We start from the raw sequence: 23580 nt of genomic DNA, 5'->3' as shown, positions 1-23580 counted from the left end.
TAGAAAGGTTATGCAATCACTGTGAAAACCGACTTTTGAACCGAGGCCCGGAGGGCCGAGTGTCATATACCATTCGACTCAGTTCGTCGAGTACGCAAAATGTCTGTGTGTGTATGTGCGTATGTGTGTATGTAACGTTTTTTTGCACTAACTTTTCTCGGAGATGTCTGAACCGATTCTCACAAACTTAGATTCAAATGAAAGGTCTAGTGGTCGCATACAAAATTCCTGAACATTATTTGAATCCGACTTCCGGTTCCGGAATTATGGGGTAAAATGTGCAAAAAATTGTGAAAATAAGTGCACTAACTTTTTCAGAGATGGCTGAACCGATTTTGACAAACTTGGGTTCAAATGAAAGGTCTTGTAGTCCCATACAAAATTCCTGAATATTGTTTGGATCCGACTTTCGGTTCCGGAGTTATGGGGTAAAATGTGCAAAAAGTGAAAATATGTTTTCTAGCTTTTCTCGTAGATGACGCGACCGATTTTCATAAACTTAGGTTCAAATGAAAGGTCCTGTGGTCCCATACGTAATTCCTGATTTTCATCTGGATCCGACTTCCGGATCCGGAATTATAGGGTAAAGTGTGTTAAAAATTGTATACCATCACTGAAAAGTACGAAGAACCGTACAAAGTTTTCTAAATCGACCTCAAATCTTCTCCAATTAATAGTTTTCATCAGTAGACGGTCAAACAAACCGATTTCGGTTATTCTTTTTAGGAATCGAAGAAAATTATTTTGAAGAATACCACAGTATTATATATGATAGTATGATTGATATGAGAAAGGCATTATTACACCACTAGGTGGATTAAAACAGGTTTTTCTTAATGTGCATCAACACTTAGTTATAACAAAAGGTACATTTTCTTGAACACTCATTTACTTAAAAAATGAATTTATATTTTTGTAGTGAATGAATTTTTGTAAGTGAATAATAAAATAATTAGTTAACAACGTAATCGTATAATTAACGCAGTGTGTCATGTCGTCGAATTGATAATTTGTAAATCGACATTTTGCCGAAAACTTTTTAACCGAATAGGTCGCATTGAAACTATCACCATTGTACGGATTTTGATTTTTTTTCCATTATAATTTAGATTTGTAGACAAACAATAAATACTTTTGTAATTATTATATTGAATCTCTTTTATTGTTTTTCGTTCCAATCTAGAGGCATCATACGATTAACAACGCGAAGTGCTTTGTTTGCATTGACATCGAGCTTCCGCAACGGGAAAGAGATCCATGCCCACCTCCAAACAGCGCGGCAAATTGGAAAAAATGAACGAAAAACTAACCACTCTCTTTGGCCATGCTCGAATGTAGTACGTATTTTCCGAGCGTCTCTTCCTTCTTTGTTTTTGTTTAGTTTCGATGTATGTTCTGTGGGGATATTCCGCACCACGCGGGGACACTCGTGGTAGCGCCCCCGGAGAGTGAGAGCACACGCGGATCTACGGGACTCTACTCGAGGTGAATTGTGTTTTTATATAAATTACAGTAATTATTCTATTCTCAATGAGCGCGGAGAGAATCCCGCGACTCCAAACGGGTGAGTTTGGGGATGAGAGCTGCCATAAAATAAAAACTAGGTGAAAATATTTGTTTTCACGAGCGCTATTCGCTGGGAACTCAAAGCACGGACCGCACACAGAGGATTGGTCGCGCTTTTCCGTCCCCCCGGAGGGCCTGTCGGGATGTCTGGTTCAGTTTGTTTCACAGCTTAACACCGTTAACAGCAGAGTGGTGCCTACCACGTGAATCGAAACTATTGCCGTTTGTAGACGTGGGCTTGTAGGCATTAATCTAGTCCGCGCGCGCGTTCAGAGCTTTGCTGATAGTTCTGCTTGATCCGAGCAAATTTAGCGAAGCCCAACGAGACAGCGGCTGGTGGGGACGGTGTCGTTCAGTGTCGGGACGAAGGGAAACAATGTGCTAGCATCGCTCGGATCGGGTGGCGCACGTGAAAAACTATCGCGATGTATCAGTTAGTCGGTTGTTATCAGTACGAATACTCGTAGGTGTTTGTGAGCTATCCTTGCTATTTGATTCAGAACAACAGGATTTCGAGTGAGTGAGGTTTTGTGGAATTCTCACCGGAATATGAATTGATGTAATAACTGCCATCACCGGTTGTTGATAAAATTGTGTAGAGTAACTAAACTTTCGTAAATTAAATAAGGAGTTTCCATTCTGTTAGTCTGAGAAGTAGTTCAACTGTAAAACTGACACCGTTAAATATGAGGTCTAAATCCGTCGCGAGGCGGTTTGCTCAAGGTAAGATTTTGATAGTTACGATGTGTGTCAAGCAGTTGTATTCAGGGAAACATGCGCGTAGCAGTTTCTCGTTATGGGAACGTTAAAAAAAATGAAACAGATGCTCTTGGTCAATATAGTTAGCAAACAGTGTTTTAATAGAAGAGACAACTCATTTTGGAATACTACCTTAATGCAGGAGTCACCTTTCCTTTTTTCATAGTTTTTTATAAATTATTATACATCCATTATAAATCGGATTGCTTTCATTTATCACTACATCGTTCTCAAAGGACCGTAATATTTGTGACTTATTTGGCAAAAGTGTGATTGTAGTGCACAGATTTGTTTCCTTCTATTTGAATGTCTGGTTTATTTAATAGTGTTGTCTGTTCACGTGCGTCTTGGTTTCATCGACAATTACCAACCGATGCCAAAGGTCCATCCGATTTCTCATCTACATGGCGAAACACACTTCCGAAGTGCGCTCGCGTTCGTGTTTTTGGTCCAGAGATAATATGCGTGGCACTCAGCGCCAATTTTTTTTTCTTTTCAGAAATTTCCTTATACAATATGGTGTGTCAAAACTAATCTTTGTGGCATGGCCCGGGTAGGCGGTTCAATGCATAGGGTGCTGGTCTTACAAGTTAGATGTGGTATATTCGACCCGTCAAAAGGAATGTGATGCTGAGGCTTGGCTTTGTGGCATCTGCTAGCTCACGCACCTTAACGTTCCGGTCGTCTGACAATTTTTCTAACATATTTTGGACATTGCCCAGTGTTTGTCTAAGTTTTAATGGACGTCAGTGGAAACTGGTCTTGCTGGAGGCAATTCTACAAAACACAGTAATGAAGTAATCGCTATAAAGTGTTTACTACAAGAGTGTGAATGGACTAGGACTAGACGATAAAAGTTATAACTTTGTATTTTCATTTTTTTTCGTAATTGTTAGATTTGATGAACATTTTTCCTTCAAAATGATGTTTTTTACGTTTAATATAATGCATAGTTCATGTGATTCATGTAATTGTATGCTTCGGTACTAGTAGGTTTTATATAGACACAATAAAATCTCGCAAGATAAGCAGGATGAACATCGTTTGACAGTTATGAACAGTTTGGTGGTTTGAATTGATTAAATGGTTTGAATGTGACATGGTCAAGTAAAATACTTAGGTCTAACGTTTGACATAAATCTCATTTTCAAAAAAGTCATAAATATATTCAAACGAGCAATTCGATAAGTTGTTCTTCCCACCAGGAAGAAAACGTTTCAAAGGATTCGCTGGCAAGCCAGTTGTCGTATGTTTGAACCCCGACCTGGAAGGATTCTTATATATATTTCTGATATTACATCTTTTAAGATTTTATCTGATCAACAATTCTTCTCCATGTAACTCGATCCATGGCTGCTTGCCTCCAACCACGTCGGCGCCCGATACTATCCAGGTTTCGCTCCACTTGGTCCAGCCACCGTGAACGCTGCGCTCCTCTTTGTCTTGTACCTGCCGGATTAGAGGTGAACACCAACTTGGTGGGGCTGTTGTCCGGCATTCTCACGACATGCCCCGCCCACCGTACCCTTCCAGCCTGGGCTACTTTCCGGATACTTGGCTCACCGTAGAGTTGCGCTAGTTTGTGGTTCATTCTTCTCCTCCACACTCCATTCTCCTGCACACCACCGAAGATCGTTCTCAGCACCCTCCTTTCGAAGACTTCGAGTGCTTGCAGGTCCTCCTCGAGCATTGTCCACGTTTCGTGCCCGTAGAGAACCACCGGTCTTACCAGTGATTTGTACATGGTGCACTTCGTGCGGGGGTGAAGTTTCCTGGATCTCAATGTTTTGTGGAGTCCATAGTAGGCACGACTTCCGGATATAATGCGCCTCCTGATCTCCCGGCTGGTGTCGTTGTCCGCAGTCACCATTGAGCCAAGATAGATGAACTCGTCAACCACCTCGAACTCGTCGCCGTCGATCGTAATACTGCTGCCCAGACGTTGCCTATCGCGTTCAGTTCCGCCAGCCAGCATGTACTTTGTCTTAGACACATTTATCCTCAGTCCTACTCGTGCCGCTTCGCGCTTTAGTCGGGTATACAGATCTGCTACCGTCTCCTTGTTTCTACCGATTATATCCACGTCATCAGCGAAGCACACGAATTGTCCGGACCTCGTGAAAATCGTGCCCCGCATGTTGAACCGCGCTCTTCGCATAACTCCTTCAAGTGCGATGTTGAACAGCAGGCAGGACAACCCATCACCTTGTCTTAATCCCCTACGTGATTCGAACGGTTCAGAGAAACCGCCCGCAATCTTGACACAACACTGTACACCATCCATCGTAGCCTTAATCAGTCTTGTCAGCTTCCCAGGGAAGCCGTTCTCGTCCATAATTTTCCATAGCTCTACACGGTCAACCGTGTCGTATGCGGCTTTGAAGTCGATGAACAGATGATGCGTCGGGACCCGGTATTCACGGCATTTTTGAAGGATTTGCCGTATAGTGAAGATTTGGTCGTTTGTTGATCTGCCGTTGATGAACCCGGCCTGATAACTCCCGACAAATCCATTTACCAGTGGTGATAGGCGCCGGAACAGGATCTGGGATAACACTTTGTAGGCGGCATTTGACACTGTGATTGCCCTGTAGTTTGCACAGTCCAATTTGTCACCTTTCTTGTATATCGGGGTGATGACCCCTTCCTTCCACTCCTCCGGTAGCTGTTCTCTGTCCCAGATCTCTTCGATTATTCGGTGCATGCATTCCGTCAGTTTCTCCGGTCCCCTTTTGAAGAGTTCTGCTCCTAGACCATCCTTACCAGCTGCTTTGTTATTCTTGAGCTGTTGGATAGCCTCCTTGACCTCGTTCATAGTGGGCACTGGTACATCTCCGTCGGCTGCAACACTGACATAATCTTCCTCCTCCAACGCCTGATTGTCCGCCTGTGCACTATTCAGATGTTCATCGTAGTGCTGCTTCCACCTTTCGATCACCTCACGTTCGTCCGTCAGGATGCCACCTTCCTTGTCTCTACACATTTCGGCTCGCGGCATGAAGCCGTTGCGAGAGTCATTCAGCTTCCTGTAGAACGCCCGTGTATCCTGAGAACGATATAGCATCTCCATCTCCTCTCTCTCCGACTCTTCCAGGCGGCGCTTTTTGTCCCGGAAAAGGCGAGTTTGCTGCTTTCGTCTCTGTCGATACGATTCCACGTTCTGACGGGTGGCTTGACGCAACATCGCTGCGCGTGCTGCATTCTTCTCGTCCAATATCTCCTGACATTCGCCGTCGAACCATTCGTTCCGTCGACTCCTTGGCACGTATCCCAGGACGCTCTCCGCAGCATTGCTGATGGCTGCTTTAGTTCTGGTCCAGCAGTCCTCCAGGGGAGCATCATTGAACTCCTCCTCCGCTAGCAACGCTGCTTCGAGATGCCGCGCGTAGGCAGTCGCGACCTCGGTGTCCCTCAGTCGGTCCAGATTATACCGCGGCGGGCACCGGTACCGTACGTTATTCACAACGGACAGTTTTGGACGCAGCTTAACCATCACAAGGTAGTGGTCCGAGTCGATGTTAGCGCCCCGATAGGTTCGTACGTCGATAATGTCCGAGAAATGCCGTCCATCAATCAGGACGTGATCGATTTGTGTCTCCGTTTGCATGGGTGATCTCCAGGTGTATCGGTGCAAGAGGCGGTGCTGGAAAAAGGTGCTTTTTATGGCCATGTTCTTGGAGGTGGCAAAGTCGATGAGTCTTAGGCCGTTCTCGTTCGTTTGCTGGTGGGCGCTGAACCTTCCAACTACCGGTCTGAACTCCACCTCCTGGCCAACCTGAGCATTGAAATCGCCGATGACGATCTTGATGTCATGTCTTGGGCAGCGATCGTATTCACGTTCCAGCTGCGCGTAGAATTCGTCTTTGTCGTCATCGCTACTTCCGAGGTGGGGACTATGCACGTTAATTATGCTGATATTGAAGAACCGGCCCTTGATCCTCAACCTGCACATTCTGTCGCTGACCGGCCACCATCCGATCACACGCTTTTGCATCTCCCCCACAACCATAAAAGCTGTTCCCAGCTCGTGTGTGTTGCCGCAGCTCTGGTATATGGTGTGGTTCCCGCGAAAGACCCGCACCGTAGACCCCTTCCAACACACCTCCTGCAGCGCTACGATGTCGAACTTGCGGTCTTTCACTATATCGGATAGTATACGCGTGCTTCCGATGAAGTTGAGAGACTTACAGTTCCACGTACCGAGTTTCCAATCTCTTGTCCGTTTTCGTCGCAAAGGTCTGAGCCGATTAGATCCATCCGAATTTTCTTGTTGAACTTCCTGAGCAAGTCCTTTTTATGGGCGGCTAGCTAGGCCTGCGCCAACCTTGCAGTAACGCTGAAGGACCGCGAGAAGAGAGAGATTTGGGCCAGGTGCATATTGAAAGGCGGCGCCAACTCGCCTTGTCAGGGCCAACTACTTTAGGTCTTGTGGTTTTTAGGCCTAGAACGTGTAGGGCCCACTACCTCGTCCTACCCACACCTGCAGTCAGCCCCCGCTACATGGTTCGGGTCGCGAGTCACAACGAGTTGCTATCGCGACTAAGCATTATCCACCACCTATGACCCGCCCGGTTGCTTGCAGCTCAGCTTCCCTCATAGTGCTCCTCCTCCACCACAGGGCCCGAGGGAAGGATTCTTAGTGTCAGTAGAATCGTAGTACTAGCCATGCAAAGATTCTGTACGCTAAGAATTGACCGCGAGGTCATCATTAGATAGAATCGAATCTAATGCACAATTTTAATTTATGAAATGAGCAAAATGCATTCTTTACAATCAGACAAATCGTTACCCAGAAGTTTATTAAGATATGAAATCATCTAAATAACTAGTTTAATTCATGAGAATAAACGTTCTTCGTTCAAATCTTTCTAGAAAGTATATGGTGATTTTTCCATTCGAAGTAAAGATATCGAAGAATTCCGATTCTAGAAACTCCGAGTAAAGATAGTAGCTTTTGGTATTACCGTGACGTCTTTTTCTAATACGGTTGTTTCGCTCGTTTGTTAAAAAAATTTAGACTTCTGTGAATGGTAAAATAAGACCGTTGGATTGTCTCATGTATTCACGTATAATTATAATATAATGTATAATGTGATTCTTAATTCTTAATTTACGGACTAGTAAGTAAGGTCAAGTACTGAATATTTTTGATAGGTGGGCAGTTTAAAAAAAGGAAAATCCTCTTGAAATCGTATAATTTGTAGTCATAAGGGTCTTCGATAAAGTTGATTCCTCAATACGGATTCGGGTGCTTTGGAATCAATGACCTAAAACCATTGAAATTTATTTCACAGGCAAACATGAAAAATACAACGTTTTTATCTCAGTTCGGTTTCACATCTCATCCAAGTCAGTCGATAAACCAAAACCGCTTAAGTTCGGGACAGAAGAAACCAAGTACAGTATTGTGTAGTGAACAATAGAACGATCTCGAAATGAGTGAACCAAACGAATGCCGATACGAAAGAATACAATTATTGTTGACTTTAGACAGTGCAAAATTCGACCTTCGATAAGAGAACTTGAAGGTTTGCTTAAGGAGCAAATGCATCTTGACATTAAACGTGTGCATTTACTTCAATACAATAAGACCAATAGTGTTGTTTATATCCAGTTCTATATAGAGTTGGATGCAATTCAATTCGCTAAAGATAATAATAATGTGCACTATGTGGAGCATGAAAATATCAAGTTCAACATTCCAGTATATATGGAAGATAGTGCTATAGAAGTGCGTGTGCATGATCTTCCCTCGAGCGTCATCGATCCTTATATTCGCAAAACCATGTCCCAACACGGAGAGATTCTCTCTATCCAAAAAGAAAAGTGGAAGAATTTTTCCCCCGGTATTCTAAATGGCGTACGTTTGTTACGCATGCGCTTGAGGAGGCCTATACCTTCCTATGTGACATTCGATCAGGATACAAGAATCCCGTGCAAATCACTTGTTACCTATGACAATCAGATGGCCACATGTCAATATTGCCAAAAAGCTGTTCACTACGGTAAGCCATGTGATAAACCGGACAAGAAGACAACTATACCAAAGGACAACGGTGCTTCCTTCACACCAATCCCAAACAACCCCAGTACACCTGTGACAGTCACCAACAACAGTGAAAAAGGGTGACAACGAGATCCAATACAAAAAAAAAATTATCTAAAAACTCATCTAAATCGGCCACGTAAAGCTTGTACGCAAATAGGCCTGAATAAAATATCTTTTAAATAGAAAAAAAAGTTTTTATCGAGCTTTATTCACTGTTGAATTTCTTGAGTTTCAGAGTTTTGGTTAATAAGTGGAATCAGCTAACGATTTTCATATTTGCTGATTTCACATACATTCACACAAAGTCACTAGAGTCACATTGGTTCCCTTTAACGGATTTATAACTGATTTCTTTACAGTTCTTGCACTTTAAAATTCAGATGAAACTGTTTTTTTCTGTCGACACATTTATTTTGTTTAAATAATGAAAATTTTACCAAAAATTGACCCATATTGCTCTTATTGTGAGAAATCACTCAGCTAGTTGAACTGCTTTGGATATGCAAATACATACTCATGAAGCAGCTCAATGAAACAGAACTTCCGTACATGTTCAGACTATGCACGACCCATGCGTGGTACACTCACCATCCTTGTGGTATTATTTCGAAAGAAAATCGAATATCACTCCAATGGATGCTGATGTGTAGAAAATTGATTGTGTTTCTTTTTCCGTTTGGGTGGATTGGTTCGGAAATTGAACCATGCACCAGTCGTGCCAAGTCTCAACATGTAAGAAAGTTTTGTTAAAATGGAATGCTTTCTGTGTTATGCTTCATCACATTCTTAGTCTGGCAGAACGATTCCCCGGATAGGAGAAAGTAGTCGGCTAATTTTTTGGCAGGGGTAATTTTTTCCACGAATTTTTATTTCTGTAAATTCATTCATTAGTCTTTTTTCGCCTGATTTGTAACCAAATATGTGTTCGAACATATGATTCCTCAGCGATTTGCAAAAGTTTGCTAGGCTTAGATTCAATAACTCTTGATTGGGGAACGGGTATAGCGTTATGGGTAAGTCAATGTTTTTCACGCAGCCCACCTAGGATCGATTCCCAACCCCGTACTTAAGGTCAGAAAGTTTTTCTGGCCGAAAAAGGCGAATGATCTAAAGATCAAAACCTCTATAATCGAAACAAATCGAAACAAATCTCCTTTTAGCAAGCCTCTTTGTTTTAAACAATGTTGGTGATTGCCGATAATTTGGCAGAGAGTGGCTCGATGTTTGTCTAAATTGTATACAACACCGTCAATCTGGTAGATGATGCTACAAGAACTCGCGGCCTTTCAAGACATGAACCGTGAGAGAATTTTTCTACATTTTTCACTCTACCTAATACTTTGAGTATATCACGGCCTTTATCAAAATAACTACAGTTCTGCAATGATCGACGCTTTGTGGAACTACTAAGAGAGAATAGCAAGTTGACAATTATCGCAGAAAACCAAATCGATGATTCGACTTGATGATTCTCATACTAGGTTACAATATTTCAAAACCCTTGTGTGGAGCATTCACAGACAGTTTAATAGACACAACTCATACGAAGGTTATATGCACATAGTTGGAATAAGCGGCAATAGTGAAATGATTATATCGTAATTATCCACTGCCCGTATAGAATCGGATCGCAAAACAAGAGTGAGCGACCGTTTGTTGCTTCAGAGCGAATCCTCACAGCATCGTGCAAACCCGTGATGCTCAGACGGGTCATCGAGAGCAATTCGCTCTCGCACTGGTGTCCATTCTATGTCGCACTGGTGTCCATTCCCGTCTCTCTTTGATGGTACTGATTGAATCGTGTGAAGAGTTGCTGGAGAGCGTTCCTTGATACGATCAAAGCCATCCTTGGATTTAAATATGAGAATAGAAAATAATCACTGGGGGCTAAGTCTTCTGAATATGGTGAAAGCAGCAGCATTTCGAATTTCAATTCATAGATCTTGTCTGTAGACATAAGAACTGATGGAATTAATAATACAATTAAAGCCGAATGATACATGAACAATCAAAAACAAAATAAAAGAAGAAACGGATCATAACTCAATCTTGGAAGGCATGAAAATTTGAAAATTTCTAACCATTCAATTGATTCAATCTAGGAAGGCACGAAAATTTCAAAATTTCTAACCATTCAATTGATTCAATCTAGGTAGGCATGGAAATTTTGAAATTTTCTGAACAACGGTTTTGCGAGTCAGTTTCTTAGTTAAAGTTGAAAGAAGTGGTGGTGGATTTGCAATTTGGAATTGTAATAAAAAAAAGGAGGATTCCGACATTGTCTATAGTTTGTTTATTGTTTAATCAACTAAAGGAAACTCGGCAACTACTTTGCAAACAATTTTTTCATGCAAAAATGTGATTACTCTACCTTTCGATATCTTTAAGATGGCAGTTATTTTCTGAAACACTACGGCCCTTATAACCGTTCTCACTTCCACTTTCACATTCACTTCACTTACATGTCACTTCACTTGATTTTACCTATTACCGGTATCACACATAGTGAAGTGATCACTGTGGTGGAATAAACTAATTTTTTCAACAAAATGTTGGTGGCGTGATGTTCATAATGACATCTAGTTCATTCAAGTAATTACTTTTGTCTCTAAAGCGACTTCCGTGATAAGGACCTACATTCACTTCACTTGATTTCCACCGTGAAGTGATACCTATAATAAGGGTCACAGTCACTTCACTCGGTTTTCACCGTGTAGTGACAGCGGTAATAAGGGCCTACGTTTCATTTGTCTATTAAGATGGAATGAGCTTTGAGGCGATTTTTGAAATAATAGACGTAGTCCGAAACAAGAAGCATCGATCAGGCAGAGGGTTTAAAAACTGTGCAATACTATTCTTGCTGGAAATTTGAACTGCATAATCATGGACGACGAAACCTACGTGAAATTCGATTACTAATCCTAGCCGGAACCACAATATTATACGGTGCGAGAAGGGCAAGTGTTAAACCAGTCCGAGACATCGATTGAAGTCGAAAAATTTGGTAAGAAAGCTATGGTCTGGCAAGCAATTTGTAGCTACGGTAAGATTTCGAAACCCTTCATCACCACTGCTTCAATGAACGGCGAAATATACATCAAGGAATGTTTACAAAAACGACTTCTACCCATGATTCGAAGGCACAAGGATCCTGTTGTCTTCTGGCCAGATTTTGCTTCTTGTCACTACTCGGAATCAACGGTAGAATGGTATACTACCAAAAATGTCACTTTCGTCCCAAAAGACAATGAATCCACAAAATTGCCCACAACTTCGACCAATAAAGGAATTTTGGGCATTAACGAAGACACATCTTAGGAAACATGTCTCGGCAGTCGAAACCATTCAACAGTTCGAAAAAGATTGGAAAAAAGTGTCAGAACTTGTCGCCAAGAAGTTTGTACGGAATTTAACGAGGAACGATCGCAAGAAGGTGCGCCAGCTAGTCTACAATGGCTAAGTAGTAAATGTTGAGAATAATAATCTGTTGTTGTAGTCTAATATTATTAGTATATCGAATAAAATTTGAATATCTAATACTTGTGAATTATTAACAGCGAAATCAAAGTGCGTCCTTACTTTCTGGGACAGACTTTAGGCTTGAAAATTTCGCAGAATGTTCTGGAAATGTTTTACTATACCCGCCCCTTAAATATGACAGTCTTACCCATTACGCTTCATTCGTCCCCAAATAACTAATTTAATTTTGTTTGTTTTTACGTAAAACCGCTATCAACTAAATTGAATGTTTTATCAATGAGTCGTAGGTTGTAAAAAGTTAAGTAAATAAAATACCGAGTATGAAAATTTGTACAACTCAGGAAAAGGCATTCCCAAGAGATCGCCATGATAAAAAATAACACTAATTCATTAGTATTATATACTTTACATAATTAGAAAGTTTGAAGCAAATTATTGCATATAACTTCCATTTTTACGGTGAAATAATTTAGAAAAACGAAGATGAAAAGCTATTTCTATGGCTTAAATTTTATGAAGGATAAAAGTCTGAGAAGGAGCATGCATGCTTTAACGAGATTCATGTTCATTTATTTAAAGTTCGGTTTTACATACATTCCAACACTTCCTCCTAATTTCAGTACCAAAATTCAAATCCAAATTCAAAATATACATCATTTGAAATAAACCAAACCAAACATCTACCAGCAGTACCCGAGATTCCGTTAGCAATAATGACACATGCAAAGGGAAAAACGAAACCCCATCATCATTTACAACTGTCAGAAATGAAAATCCTCGAATCAGCCACTGTTGAATCTAAGTGAATGAATTTCATTGTATTGACCTCACTTCTTTTTCAGCGCTACCATTTATTACCAGTACAATTTAGTCAAATCAGAGATTTTATGTGTACAGTTTGTTTAATGTAAGATTATCGTTTTATTCTATCATTAATATGTACTAGCACACAAATAACACCACATTGACTACATTGCCTGAACCGTATTCATAATCAAATGTGACTTCACGAGTGCCCCGGAGAAATTAAGAGAAAACAAAATCGCTCGCCTGATGGCAAACAGAACTACCGGAACGGTATCAAGTGGGAGCATATTGCACTTTGAGTCCTTAAAAGAAACCATGCGAACAGAGCCATGATGTATTCTTCGGAAATGGACCTTGAGTGCGCCTGTTCGCTTCCGCCAGTAAGGATGGGGTTGATTGTACAATAAAAAGTATGGGAACTACACATGCAAATCATATATTAGAAAAGGGTTCTGCTGTTGTGACTACCATCTTACCAGTAGTGTAGATTTTTCGGGACTTGCGATACATACCAGAGAACAGCCAATAAGGACTCTTACCATCGACAAACTCTGTATTCGTGTCCTTCGATTTCTAGTTTTCTTTTTTGAAGAGTTTTTTTTCTTTTGCTTTTGTCGAATGATCATTGAGCAGCACGGTAATATAAAATCATATGGGCATTTCTCTGGAGATGTCATAAAATGTTTACCATAAACGACAATCGCCTGAAATGTCCCGTCGGACAACTTCGTTTCAATTTGAGCATCCCAAGTCGTTCGAAGTGTACACACGAACTCTTCCCGCCTTTATCGTCCCATTGTTTCAAGTACCGAGGATTACAACCGCAAGGCAAATCTACTTACCTAATCTGAAGAACTGTTCGAGACACGCCAATACCGCAGTACCCAGAAGTTGACTGATGGCATTGTCGCTACGGATGGTGATGACGAAAGGAAAGAAATTCTTTCTTCCCTCTCTTGTCGCTTCGTGCACGCTACCGAAAAAGGATATCATCAACTGGAAGTCATTCTGTGAGCATATTTGCGATTTTTTCTCATACAACAAAACCCTTCATTTTCCTGCCAAGGTGCATGGGGAAAGCGACGAACTTAAAACAATTTATTTTAATGATTATGATGATTTTTATGAATTTTAATGAACACAATGTGCACGAGAAACTATACACCCAAGCAAATGTTCACGGTTTCTCGCACACTAATGCGATCGGGCGGGCGGGTCCGCGGTGAAGCCTTGAGCTTCACCAGATAGCACCGAGGTTTGACTGGAAATCCGCCAAGCGGGCACTTTGTCATTTCTCTACGAGGGCTCAAGTAAATTGAGCCCCGGCTCTATTTATTGATTTTCGCTTAGACTACTTGCTGGTAGAGGAAATGAGGACTCGAGGAGATTCCGTGATGCGGTATTCAAAGTAGTGCTGGAATAATTCTCCGCTTTATGATGGGTTTCGTGATGTCATGCGAGTGATCGTAAGGATATCTGGTGGGTCAGTACGAATGGTTCCAGTTGGGAATTCTGTGAAATTTCGTTTTAATGAAAGGTTTTGCGACCACTCGGTGCAGCATGGAATACTTATTAGGATTGATCGGGGAGGTAGCTGAAAACGGAAAATATATGGACGTAAAGTATGACTAACCTTATGTCATGGTGTTATTAAATTATTCACGATGTGATGTCAGTCATCTAAAGGGTGATTTTTTAAGAGCTTGAGAACTTTTTTAAACAATAAAACGCATAAAATTTGCAAAATCTCATCGGTTCTTTATTTTAAACGTTAGATTGGTACATGACATTTACTTTTTGAAGATAATTTCATTTAAATGTTGACCGCGGCTGCGTCTTAGGTGGTCCATTCGGAAAGTCCAATTTTGGGCAACTTTTTCGAGCATTTCGGCCGGAATAGCCCGAATTTCTTCGGAAATGTTGTCTTCCAAAGCTGGAATAGTTACTGGCTTATTTCTGTAGACTTTAGACTTGACGTAGCCCCACAAAAAATAGTCTAAAGGCGTCAAATCGCATGATCTTGGTGGCCAACTTACCGGTCCATTTCTTGAGATGAATTGTTCTCCGAAGTTTTCCCTCAAAATGGCCATAGAATCGCGAGCTGTGTGGCATGTAGCGCCATCTTGTTGAAACCACATGTCTACCAAGTTCAGTTCTTCCATTTTTGGCAACAAAAAGTTTGTTAGCATCGAACGATAGCGATCGCCATTCACTGTAACGTTGCGTCCAACAGCATCTTTGAAAAAATACGGTCCAATGATTCCACCAGCGTACAAACCACACCAAACAGTGCATTTTTCGGGATGCATGGGCAGTTCTTGAACGGCTTCTGGTTGCTCTTCACTCCAAATGCGGCAATTTTGCTTATTTACGTAGCCATTCAACCAGAAATGAGCCTCATCGCTGAACAAAATTTGTCGATAAAAAAGCGGATTTTCCGAATGGACCACCTAAGACGCAGCCGCGGTCAACATTTAAATGAAATTATCTTCAAAAAGTAAATGTCATGTACCAATCTAACGTTTAAAATAAAGAACCGATGAGATTTTGCAAATTTTATGTGTTTTATTGTTTAAAAAAGTTCTCAAGCTCTTAAAAAATCACCCTTTACATAATGGCCTGCAATGAAACTGATATTATTACAATAATCAAATTGATGTGTTTTTAAACTTTTCAGTTTAATATTTTAAATCAATGAATGGCCCTCTCGCTGTGTTTGTCGGTACATAACGTTGAATTACTCTTTCCAAGTTAATCTCAAAAAATTTTCTTTGGAGCAGAACTCGACTCTGGAAACCACCTCCAATGTGGAGAACTGCTCTGTGAGATGAGCTAACGTGGAGATGTGGAGAAATCTCATTACAGAAGCACACCCATTCTTGGATTTTAAACTACAATATTTCGCTTTTACCTAAAAACTAAAATGTTGATTTGGCGAGCACATTGTCCAAGTTTTAATACATCATATTTTGATGATCAAGGATGAATAATAAGTAGTTTATTCTGTACAGTTTTTGTGCTCATTTAGTTTAATCTGTACAAGGGGGTGGCACTGTTCCGTACTTGTTATGAAAAATTACTCACAGTTATTTAACGATATACCGATTGTCCGCAGTTTCATCTCCTCCAGCAGCGCATGTAGAACACGCTACTCATCTAATCTACGCTCGCTGCCGGCACCATGAAGTTCCTTATTTGTTGAACCCCTTCTACTCTAGCGTGTCGTACACGCGAACAAACTAAAGGCTAAAATCCAAAATCCCTACCCGCAGGATACCTTGAAGAGTGACCGGTGCAAAGCATAAAAAAGCAGATTTCATATCTAGATAATAATTGACAAGCGAAATAAGTTAATATTCTTGCATGTCAAAAGGACAAAGGACATGACATGCAATCATATCACTCCGGACGCCGTTCGGTGCCTTTTCGTGGTCGTCGCTATCCTCGGCTGGAGGACTAGAAACTATAAATCCTGTCGTTGGAGGGAAGAAAACGAAAAAAAAAACGTGAAGACGGACAAGTCTCCTAGCGGCAGAAGCAGTAAGAGCGAAAGCCTCCCTAATGGATACGATAAATATTATAGTACTTATATCGGTTTACGACCTCCACTGCGACGGTAAAGTTGACGACGACCACCCATCGGTCAGTGGTACTCTCCCACTCGTGGCCCCACAGCAGGACGGGAGGAAGCTTCAAAACAGACTACACCATCATGTCATATTGTACTGTCGTCGGCACCGTTGTTGGTCTGAGCTGTACATTCGGCCGCCGTGGTGTTGGTCCTGTAGAGCGGACATTTTCTATGGCGTTTTCCGAAGACGTCTGCGTTAAGGCTCCAACAACGGTCATAACGTTCGGAGGACAGAATTATAGTGCTAGTTTATCCTTTCATGTCAGCCCAGATTACGGGCTTCTGGTGGAGGGGAAAACATGCTGCGACGGTATATGCTGTTTCTTGTCAAGTGGACAGTGGAGTGATTTTTTATTGTCGCCTTCTGTGTTTCTACGCGTTGGGTGTCTTCGAGTTATTTTCACAGTGGGTGGAAGTGTTAGGTAGATGGCCAACTGTAACTAAGTTTCAGTTCGATTATCTTAGGAATTCACATAATAGTTTCCAACAGTTCAGCTAGATGTGTCTTTCAATTGTACCATTGTTTCATAACCCAAGTAAATACCTCGGAATCACCACCGGGAAACAAACTGACAACAGACAGCTAGCAGGCAATGGACTGGACAAAGGCCATTTGAATTTTCCTGCACCCCTCGTTTAAGGACATTTGGACATTACCATTGTCTTGCCGAGTCCGAAGCAGGGGAAGGACAGCTAGAAGCACTTTGAGAGTGCTCTGCACCAACCGCGAGCACGCGGGTGTTTCCGCTGACGGGAGGAAGGTTATTTTTATGGAAATCCAGCCCTCCGGACCAATGGGAGTCAATTGTTTTAATTTATCATACATAATATTTTGTGTGTCATAAAATTTATGAACGCTACATGGATTTCAGGAGAAGGAGGTTTTTACGCGACAACGTCGTCGACTTATGGTGGGCAGTTCAAACGGCTAATGAATGCTTTACAGGGACTTAAGCAGGAAATTGACTTGGCCGCAACGTCTGGTTATTTCTAATAGGACAGACATGAAGACTACTTCAACCATACAGGGGGCGATAGCTGCATCACAGTCATTATTACTGAATTATAACTGAATGTGGTCTTTGCTGAGCATTAAGGCGATTTTCAAGACAGATAACGTTATATTTATGATCCTGACTACTCAATATTGGAACAGAATTTTTTCAAACTATAATTACGGTCAAACAGAGAATCGATTTCTCTTCTGGGAGGGTTATAGAACAAGATTCTCTATAGTTTACTGTTTAACAGTAACGTGCACGTGTTCAACGTTCAGAAATTAGAGCGAAAGATTTTCCACCTATCGGCCACCTTCCTTCGACGGCGATTTTGGCGCGGAGAGATCAGTCATGTTTTGAAAATATCTGTTCCAGTTCTTGGCATTTCACGACCAACGATGTTTGTTTGATTTTTGTGTTTGAAATATCATTTGTTTCATCGACCGAGTGGTGATGGCGTACGAGTTTTTACGGCTTCTTTCTGCCATCGGGGCGGCCATAACTAATGCACCACAACGGAGAACGAATCGAAGCGAAATGTTGTTGGGGAAAATGATAAGTTTAATTGCAAGCGGAGAAAATCTCTTTCTCATACGTTCTCCGTCATGGTATACGACTTGAGCTCGTTTTGATCGCATGTACCGGGAACTTCAAACTGACTCGGGTGAGCACACGGCAACATTACTTCCAATGATATGTGTAACAAACGTAAATAACAGTATTTGAAAGCAAAGCGTATGTGAGTTTGATAGAACCAGCATTCAATTCATTAAGCTGTGTCACAATATAACTTTAAGGAAAAGTGATAAATGTGGTTTCAGGAGCTATAGGAATAAAAATAATCATTTTAATCTTACCAAAATTTATGCAGGCTTGATTTCTATCTTTTTGCTTTTCTCATATAGAAAAGTTATGCAATCACTGTGAAAACCGACTTTTAAACCGAGGCCCGGAGGGCCGAGTGTCATATACCATTCGAATCAGTTTGTCGAGTACGCATATTGTCCGTGTGTGTATGTGTGTGTATGTGCGTATGTGTGTATGTAACGTTTTTTGCACTTTCTTTTCTCGGAGATGGCTGAACCGATTTTCACAAACTTAGATTCAAATGAAAGGTCTTATGGTCCCATACAAAATTACTGAATATTATTTGGATCCGACTTCCGGTTTCGGAGTTATGGGGTAAAAAATACAAAAAATGAAAATATGTTTTCTAATTTTTCTCATAGATGGCGCTACCGATTTTTACAAACTTAGGTTCAAATGAAAGGTCCTGTGGTGCCATACGTAATTCCTGAATTTCATCCGGATCCGACTTCTGGATTCCGGAATATAGGGTAAAGTGAGTTAAAAATTTTATACCATCACTAAAAAAGGGCGAAAACCCGTAAAAAGTTTCCTAAATCGACCTCAAATCTTCTCCAATTGATAGTTTTATCAGTAGACGGTCAAAGATACCGATTTCGGTTATTCTTTTAAGAATCGAAGAAAATTATTTTGAAGAATACCACAGCATTATATATGATAGTATGATTGATATGAGAAAGGCATCATTACACCACTAGTATTCTCTTACTTCTTGATATATTACATACATGCAATCCATTTTTAAAAATTAGTATACTTTCATATCTCGTTAGAGATAAACGACCTATAAATAAATAAACCTGTCTACGGCCAAGAGGAAATCGCTAAATAAAAATAATGAAACGAAGAGAATAAATTTATTGTTTGCATGTATTTATATTCGCTACGTGTTGTCACTGTTTTTTCTGACGTTTTGTATTGCAAAAAATGGATATTCGATGAGTTAAAGATTTTAAGCTCTGTATTAATTTTTTTAATGTAAAAAATACAGTATATTTCAATGGGAAAATACAGCATAAATTGAAATACAGTAAATTTGAGGGTAAAAAACAGTACGCATTATTTGAGCCGAAAATACAGTACAATATTGTAAAATACAGTACGGATACGAGCGTTAGGTATACCCAAAATCAACTACCCAAATCAGTTAAATTAAATTATTATACGGCTAGTTGAAAGTATTTGGCTCGATTTTTCAATGTCATGTATGGAAACAAGTTCTTGATAGTCTAATATTCATACTTATCAGCCGGTTGTTCCGGAACCGGAAGTCGTATCTGGATGAATTTTTTTGCACATTTTATCCCGTTACTCTCGAATCGGAAGCTCGATCCGAGTAAAATTCAATAAGTTTTTAGACCGATCGATAATGACAGAAAACGATTTACAATGACTTTTACATGTTGGTGCTAGTTACCAAATCGGACTAGAACCTCAAGCTCATTAATTTATACCGTTTTCGTTTATTGATCAGAGCAGCCCGAAAGCTGACCCAGAGTCGCCCAAACAACGTTTGATATGTTTGTTTTAGCAACCTGAGGTCGCTCTAGATCGGACTTCATTCGTGTAGTTTCGCTCTGAAAATTTTCTCGGGTCGCACCACGCATCCAGCCGAGTTTGTTTATTTATTCTTTTTTTCATGAGTTGTTGTTTAGGGCGCGTACCACGTGTTCGTTTTACTCGGAGTCAGAGTAGCCCGCGTCTAGGTTCAAAAACGAAAACAGTATTAGTTAGAGCTTGAGCGACCACCCCTGGTTTCTACTTCGTTACTGATCGGGATTAGCTGAAATTGTACAGGGAGTTTCTAGATGATCCGACCTGGGACTGGTAAATTAATTCAATGTACATCTTCTGGTAACCCCAGAATTCTAAGATCGTCTAAGAAATGGGAAGGGATGTTAGTCCAACACTTGTTGTTACTAGAGGCCGTATATACTACTGCGCACTCCCCAAGTGTCACGGGAGAGAATCTTTGTTAGTAAAATTCATTATTGGTATTATTCGCGCGCGACTCAGTATGTTCCGGTTTCAAGATGCTCGGATGCACCACTAAACTCACTGACTTCCCGAGTGACGTTTCGACAATATCCTGTATTAAAGTCCCGAGAAGTCTTGATTCACAGCTCTTATTCGAGGAAACTGAAGAAAAATTTGCAATACTATAGCGTAAAGAATAAAAACTTCCCTATTTTTTATAAATGAAATTACAAAATAAACGAGTGAATAGGATTTAGACAAAATAGTCGATTCATTGCATTGACATATTTTAAACAGTTGTTATAAAATCATTTTAAATCACCAAATAAAGGTCAACAGATTTCATGCGCGTCTTGATCCTTTATTATTTCGGCTTTGTTATTTCAATTATTTATTTAAATTATTAATTGATTATATTGGTTGATCTGGTCAGCCGGCTGCCGAGAAAAATATTAATTTATTCATTTATGGATTAGCCTATGTTTGTGCTTAGGGCACATAACCGGGCGGCTCAAGTTGAACTGTTTAAGTTTGCAATAAGCAGTTCAATTTGAACTGCTCTGCACTGACGAGTCTAAGACGAAACGTAAAGAAAAGTAAAAACGGTTATGTGCCCTAAGCACAAACATAGGCTAACCTCTAAATGACCATACCTGCATCGGCCAGAATAAGCCGAAAACAACGTTTTCTTTCGGTACGTCAGGAAAGACCGGTACCAAATATATAAGTGTTTTGCAAATAGCATTAACTTTACGTCTGCTTAGCGGTTCTAGTTGAACTGTTTAAGTTTGAAATAAGCAGTTCAATTTGAACTGCTCTGCACTGACGAGTCTAAGACAAAACGTAAAGAAAAATTAATTTATTGTTTGAAATATTAACTAGTGTTTTTTTTTTCTTTGTATTAAATATACCGATATATGTTATCTCTGTTATTAACTTTGTAATATCAACGGAATTGCGCAATAGTTGATTTTTATCATTCAATTTATAATCCTGAAAGACAATCAATAACATGGAAGAAGAAAACATTCCAAATAAAACTTTTCTCCGAAGCTAGACGGAAATTGATAGGTTGAATGAAGAGATTATTTAGTAAAATAGGGTAATCAGAAGTGAAACATTGAAAATATCTGATAACTGAAAGGAAAAAGAAACTCCTGCAATTGTCGCCTTTTACGACATGGAAGCAGGAACCCAGTGGATCTCTTTTTGGTTCATTTTTTCCGCCGGATTCCACACGGCATCTAGGCTGGTACTGTCCGGAGAGAGCTAATAGGTACTGTCAATCTCCTAGTTTACCCCAGCCCCTCCTCAAGCTCATTAATTTAGATAGAGATAAAATACTTAGTTTGAGGCTCGCAGCTGGAAATTTCTTGCTGAACCATCGCATCATTCCTGACGAATTGATTTCGTTAAAATCAGCGTAATATGTTTTCAAAGGACGTAATTGTAAGAACGACAAATAAACATCCAATATTATTGGGGCATCTGATTGCTCACGCCTATTTAGATTTTCTATTCCGCTTTGTCGTCGACTTGCTTTTAAAATGGACATTATTTGTAATTTGCTTTGTATTGGTCGATTATTTGGGATTTAGTTCGTAAACGAAGGAGTTGTGTAGAATTTATTACGAAAAAATGTTTCGTGTGATGTATATTGTTAACCACTCAGGGATACTTTTGAAGTTAAAAGTTTCGGTGATCGAGTTCCCTTGAAAATCATTACAATCACGACGTCAGTGACTGGAAACTGGAAATGGAAAGTTTGTACTGACTTTCAGAGATGATTAGGTCCAAAGATGCCTTAATAAAAATATTTCACAGGATTATATAACGCTTCTATTGAAAGAGGTACCCAAATATCTATTTAGGGGATAATGGAAAATTGCTAAAACCGGATAGATTTTTGATGCGATGTGTGCTTGTTTTCTGTTGGATTTGTTTCCATAGATATAGGGCTATAAGTGAACGCTATGGTGACCAAGTACAGCAAAGCATGCTTGGCAAAACAATTTCCCCCGGTTACGAGCTAGTTACGGGCTCGAGTCCTGTCTCTGCGGTAACATTTCAATGGGTTTCGTTAAATAGCTGCATTCGCATGTCATTTTTTCCAATCTGTTTTCCCCGTTAGATACTGATCAAATTTTAAATAATGTAGAATGTAGAATGATTTTTATTCACTTTTAAAATGTAACTAGTTTTACTCGAATCGGTGGAACATTGAAGAAGTTCCTGGCAATTGAAGTGAACCTAGTTCAATCTGTTTTGGGCAGTAAAAACATTAAAATTACTCGACTTAGCAACATTCTAGGTGCTGTCAAAATTCAAAGACCCGAAAACCCTAACTTTTTGAGAATATGTTGTTTGATTTATGAGAAAGCTAAAGAAAAATATATTAATCAGAACACAGTTTTGGATGTTTTGTCCGACTTCCCACCGCTGTGAATGTTGGAAGTCATTTCGGAATCGGAATATTTTGGAACGGATTTGAGGAGTAAATGTTATAAAATTTTGTAAAAAGACGTTGACCCGGGTTGGCGGTTCAATGCATAGGACGCTGGTCTTACAAACCAGTTGTCGTATGTTCGAGTCCCGACCTGGAAGGATTCTAAGTTTCAATAGTATCGTAGTACTAGCCATGCAAGTCTGTTGAAACAGGAAGCCCAAATTTCATAAAAAGGAATATAATGCCAGGACTACTTTTTTTTCTAAAAGATTTCATAAATCCAGATGAAAATTTCTGGTTTATCAATATTCTTTGAAAACTCTTACAATATGGGTAAATTTAGAACGGGCGTATTGAGTAGATAACGGAAACCTAAGATGGGACTCGTCTCGATAACATTCTGGGATCGGGGGAAATCGTTCCACCAATTGAACTTTGGATGTGATGCAACATCAAGATTAGTTTAATGCATTCCCCATAAGCGCATTCACTTGTTTCAACTGTCAAGTTGTTCTTTATTACTACGAAACTCGTGAATCACGTTTAATTATGCATAAGTTAATGTACTTCTTCGTATAAAGATGATCCAGTGTTTATACATTACACATGCTGGATAAAGTTTCCTATTATCGTGAATCTGCCACACTAACTAGCTTTCTCATTCAGAACATGCTCCATTCATTGAGCCGTCGCGTAAAACGTTTGAAATGCGCGTAAGCCGGGCAGCTTAGCGCCTCCAATTAAAATTGCTTGTTTTCACACCACTGTCGTTCCTGACCTTTTTCTCACTTTTCCTCTGCTCGCCCCCGTCGTTTGGGTGCTGTTGATGGTGGGGCGGAAATTCGTGCCACCAATTTCCTCCCGGGATTGACCATTTGAAACTAAGTTGTGTTTCCTGCATTAAAGCAAGACCCCCTCCAACCGTTTCCAGGGCTGCCTACCAATGCCGACTCGAGTGTTTCGATTTTCACACTTTTCCTGCTGTGCGGTTTGGGTGCTT

General features: G+C 40.3%; 1 protein-coding gene across 3 annotated transcripts in view; it reads left to right on the top strand.

The window, feature by feature from the left end:
* The first annotated feature begins 1649 nt into the window (after positions 1–1649).
* LOC131431468 (histone-lysine N-methyltransferase PRDM16-like) overlaps positions 1650–23580 on the top strand; it is a 235088-nt gene continuing 213157 nt past the window's right edge. For all 3 annotated transcript variants that reach the window (XM_058597196.1, XM_058597198.1, XM_058597194.1), the window contains exon 1: positions 1650–2289. In XM_058597196.1, the coding sequence (XP_058453179.1) occupies positions 2253–2289 (37 nt within the window). In that variant the 5' untranslated portion in view covers positions 1650–2252. The remainder of the gene's footprint in view (positions 2290–23580) is intronic.

This window comes from Malaya genurostris, chromosome 2, assembly GCF_030247185.1.
Source record: "Malaya genurostris strain Urasoe2022 chromosome 2, Malgen_1.1, whole genome shotgun sequence".
Taxonomy (NCBI): domain Eukaryota; kingdom Metazoa; phylum Arthropoda; class Insecta; order Diptera; family Culicidae; genus Malaya; species Malaya genurostris.
The sequence above is the reverse complement of the archived record's forward strand: the minus strand, read 5'-3'. Positions and strand labels throughout refer to the sequence as shown.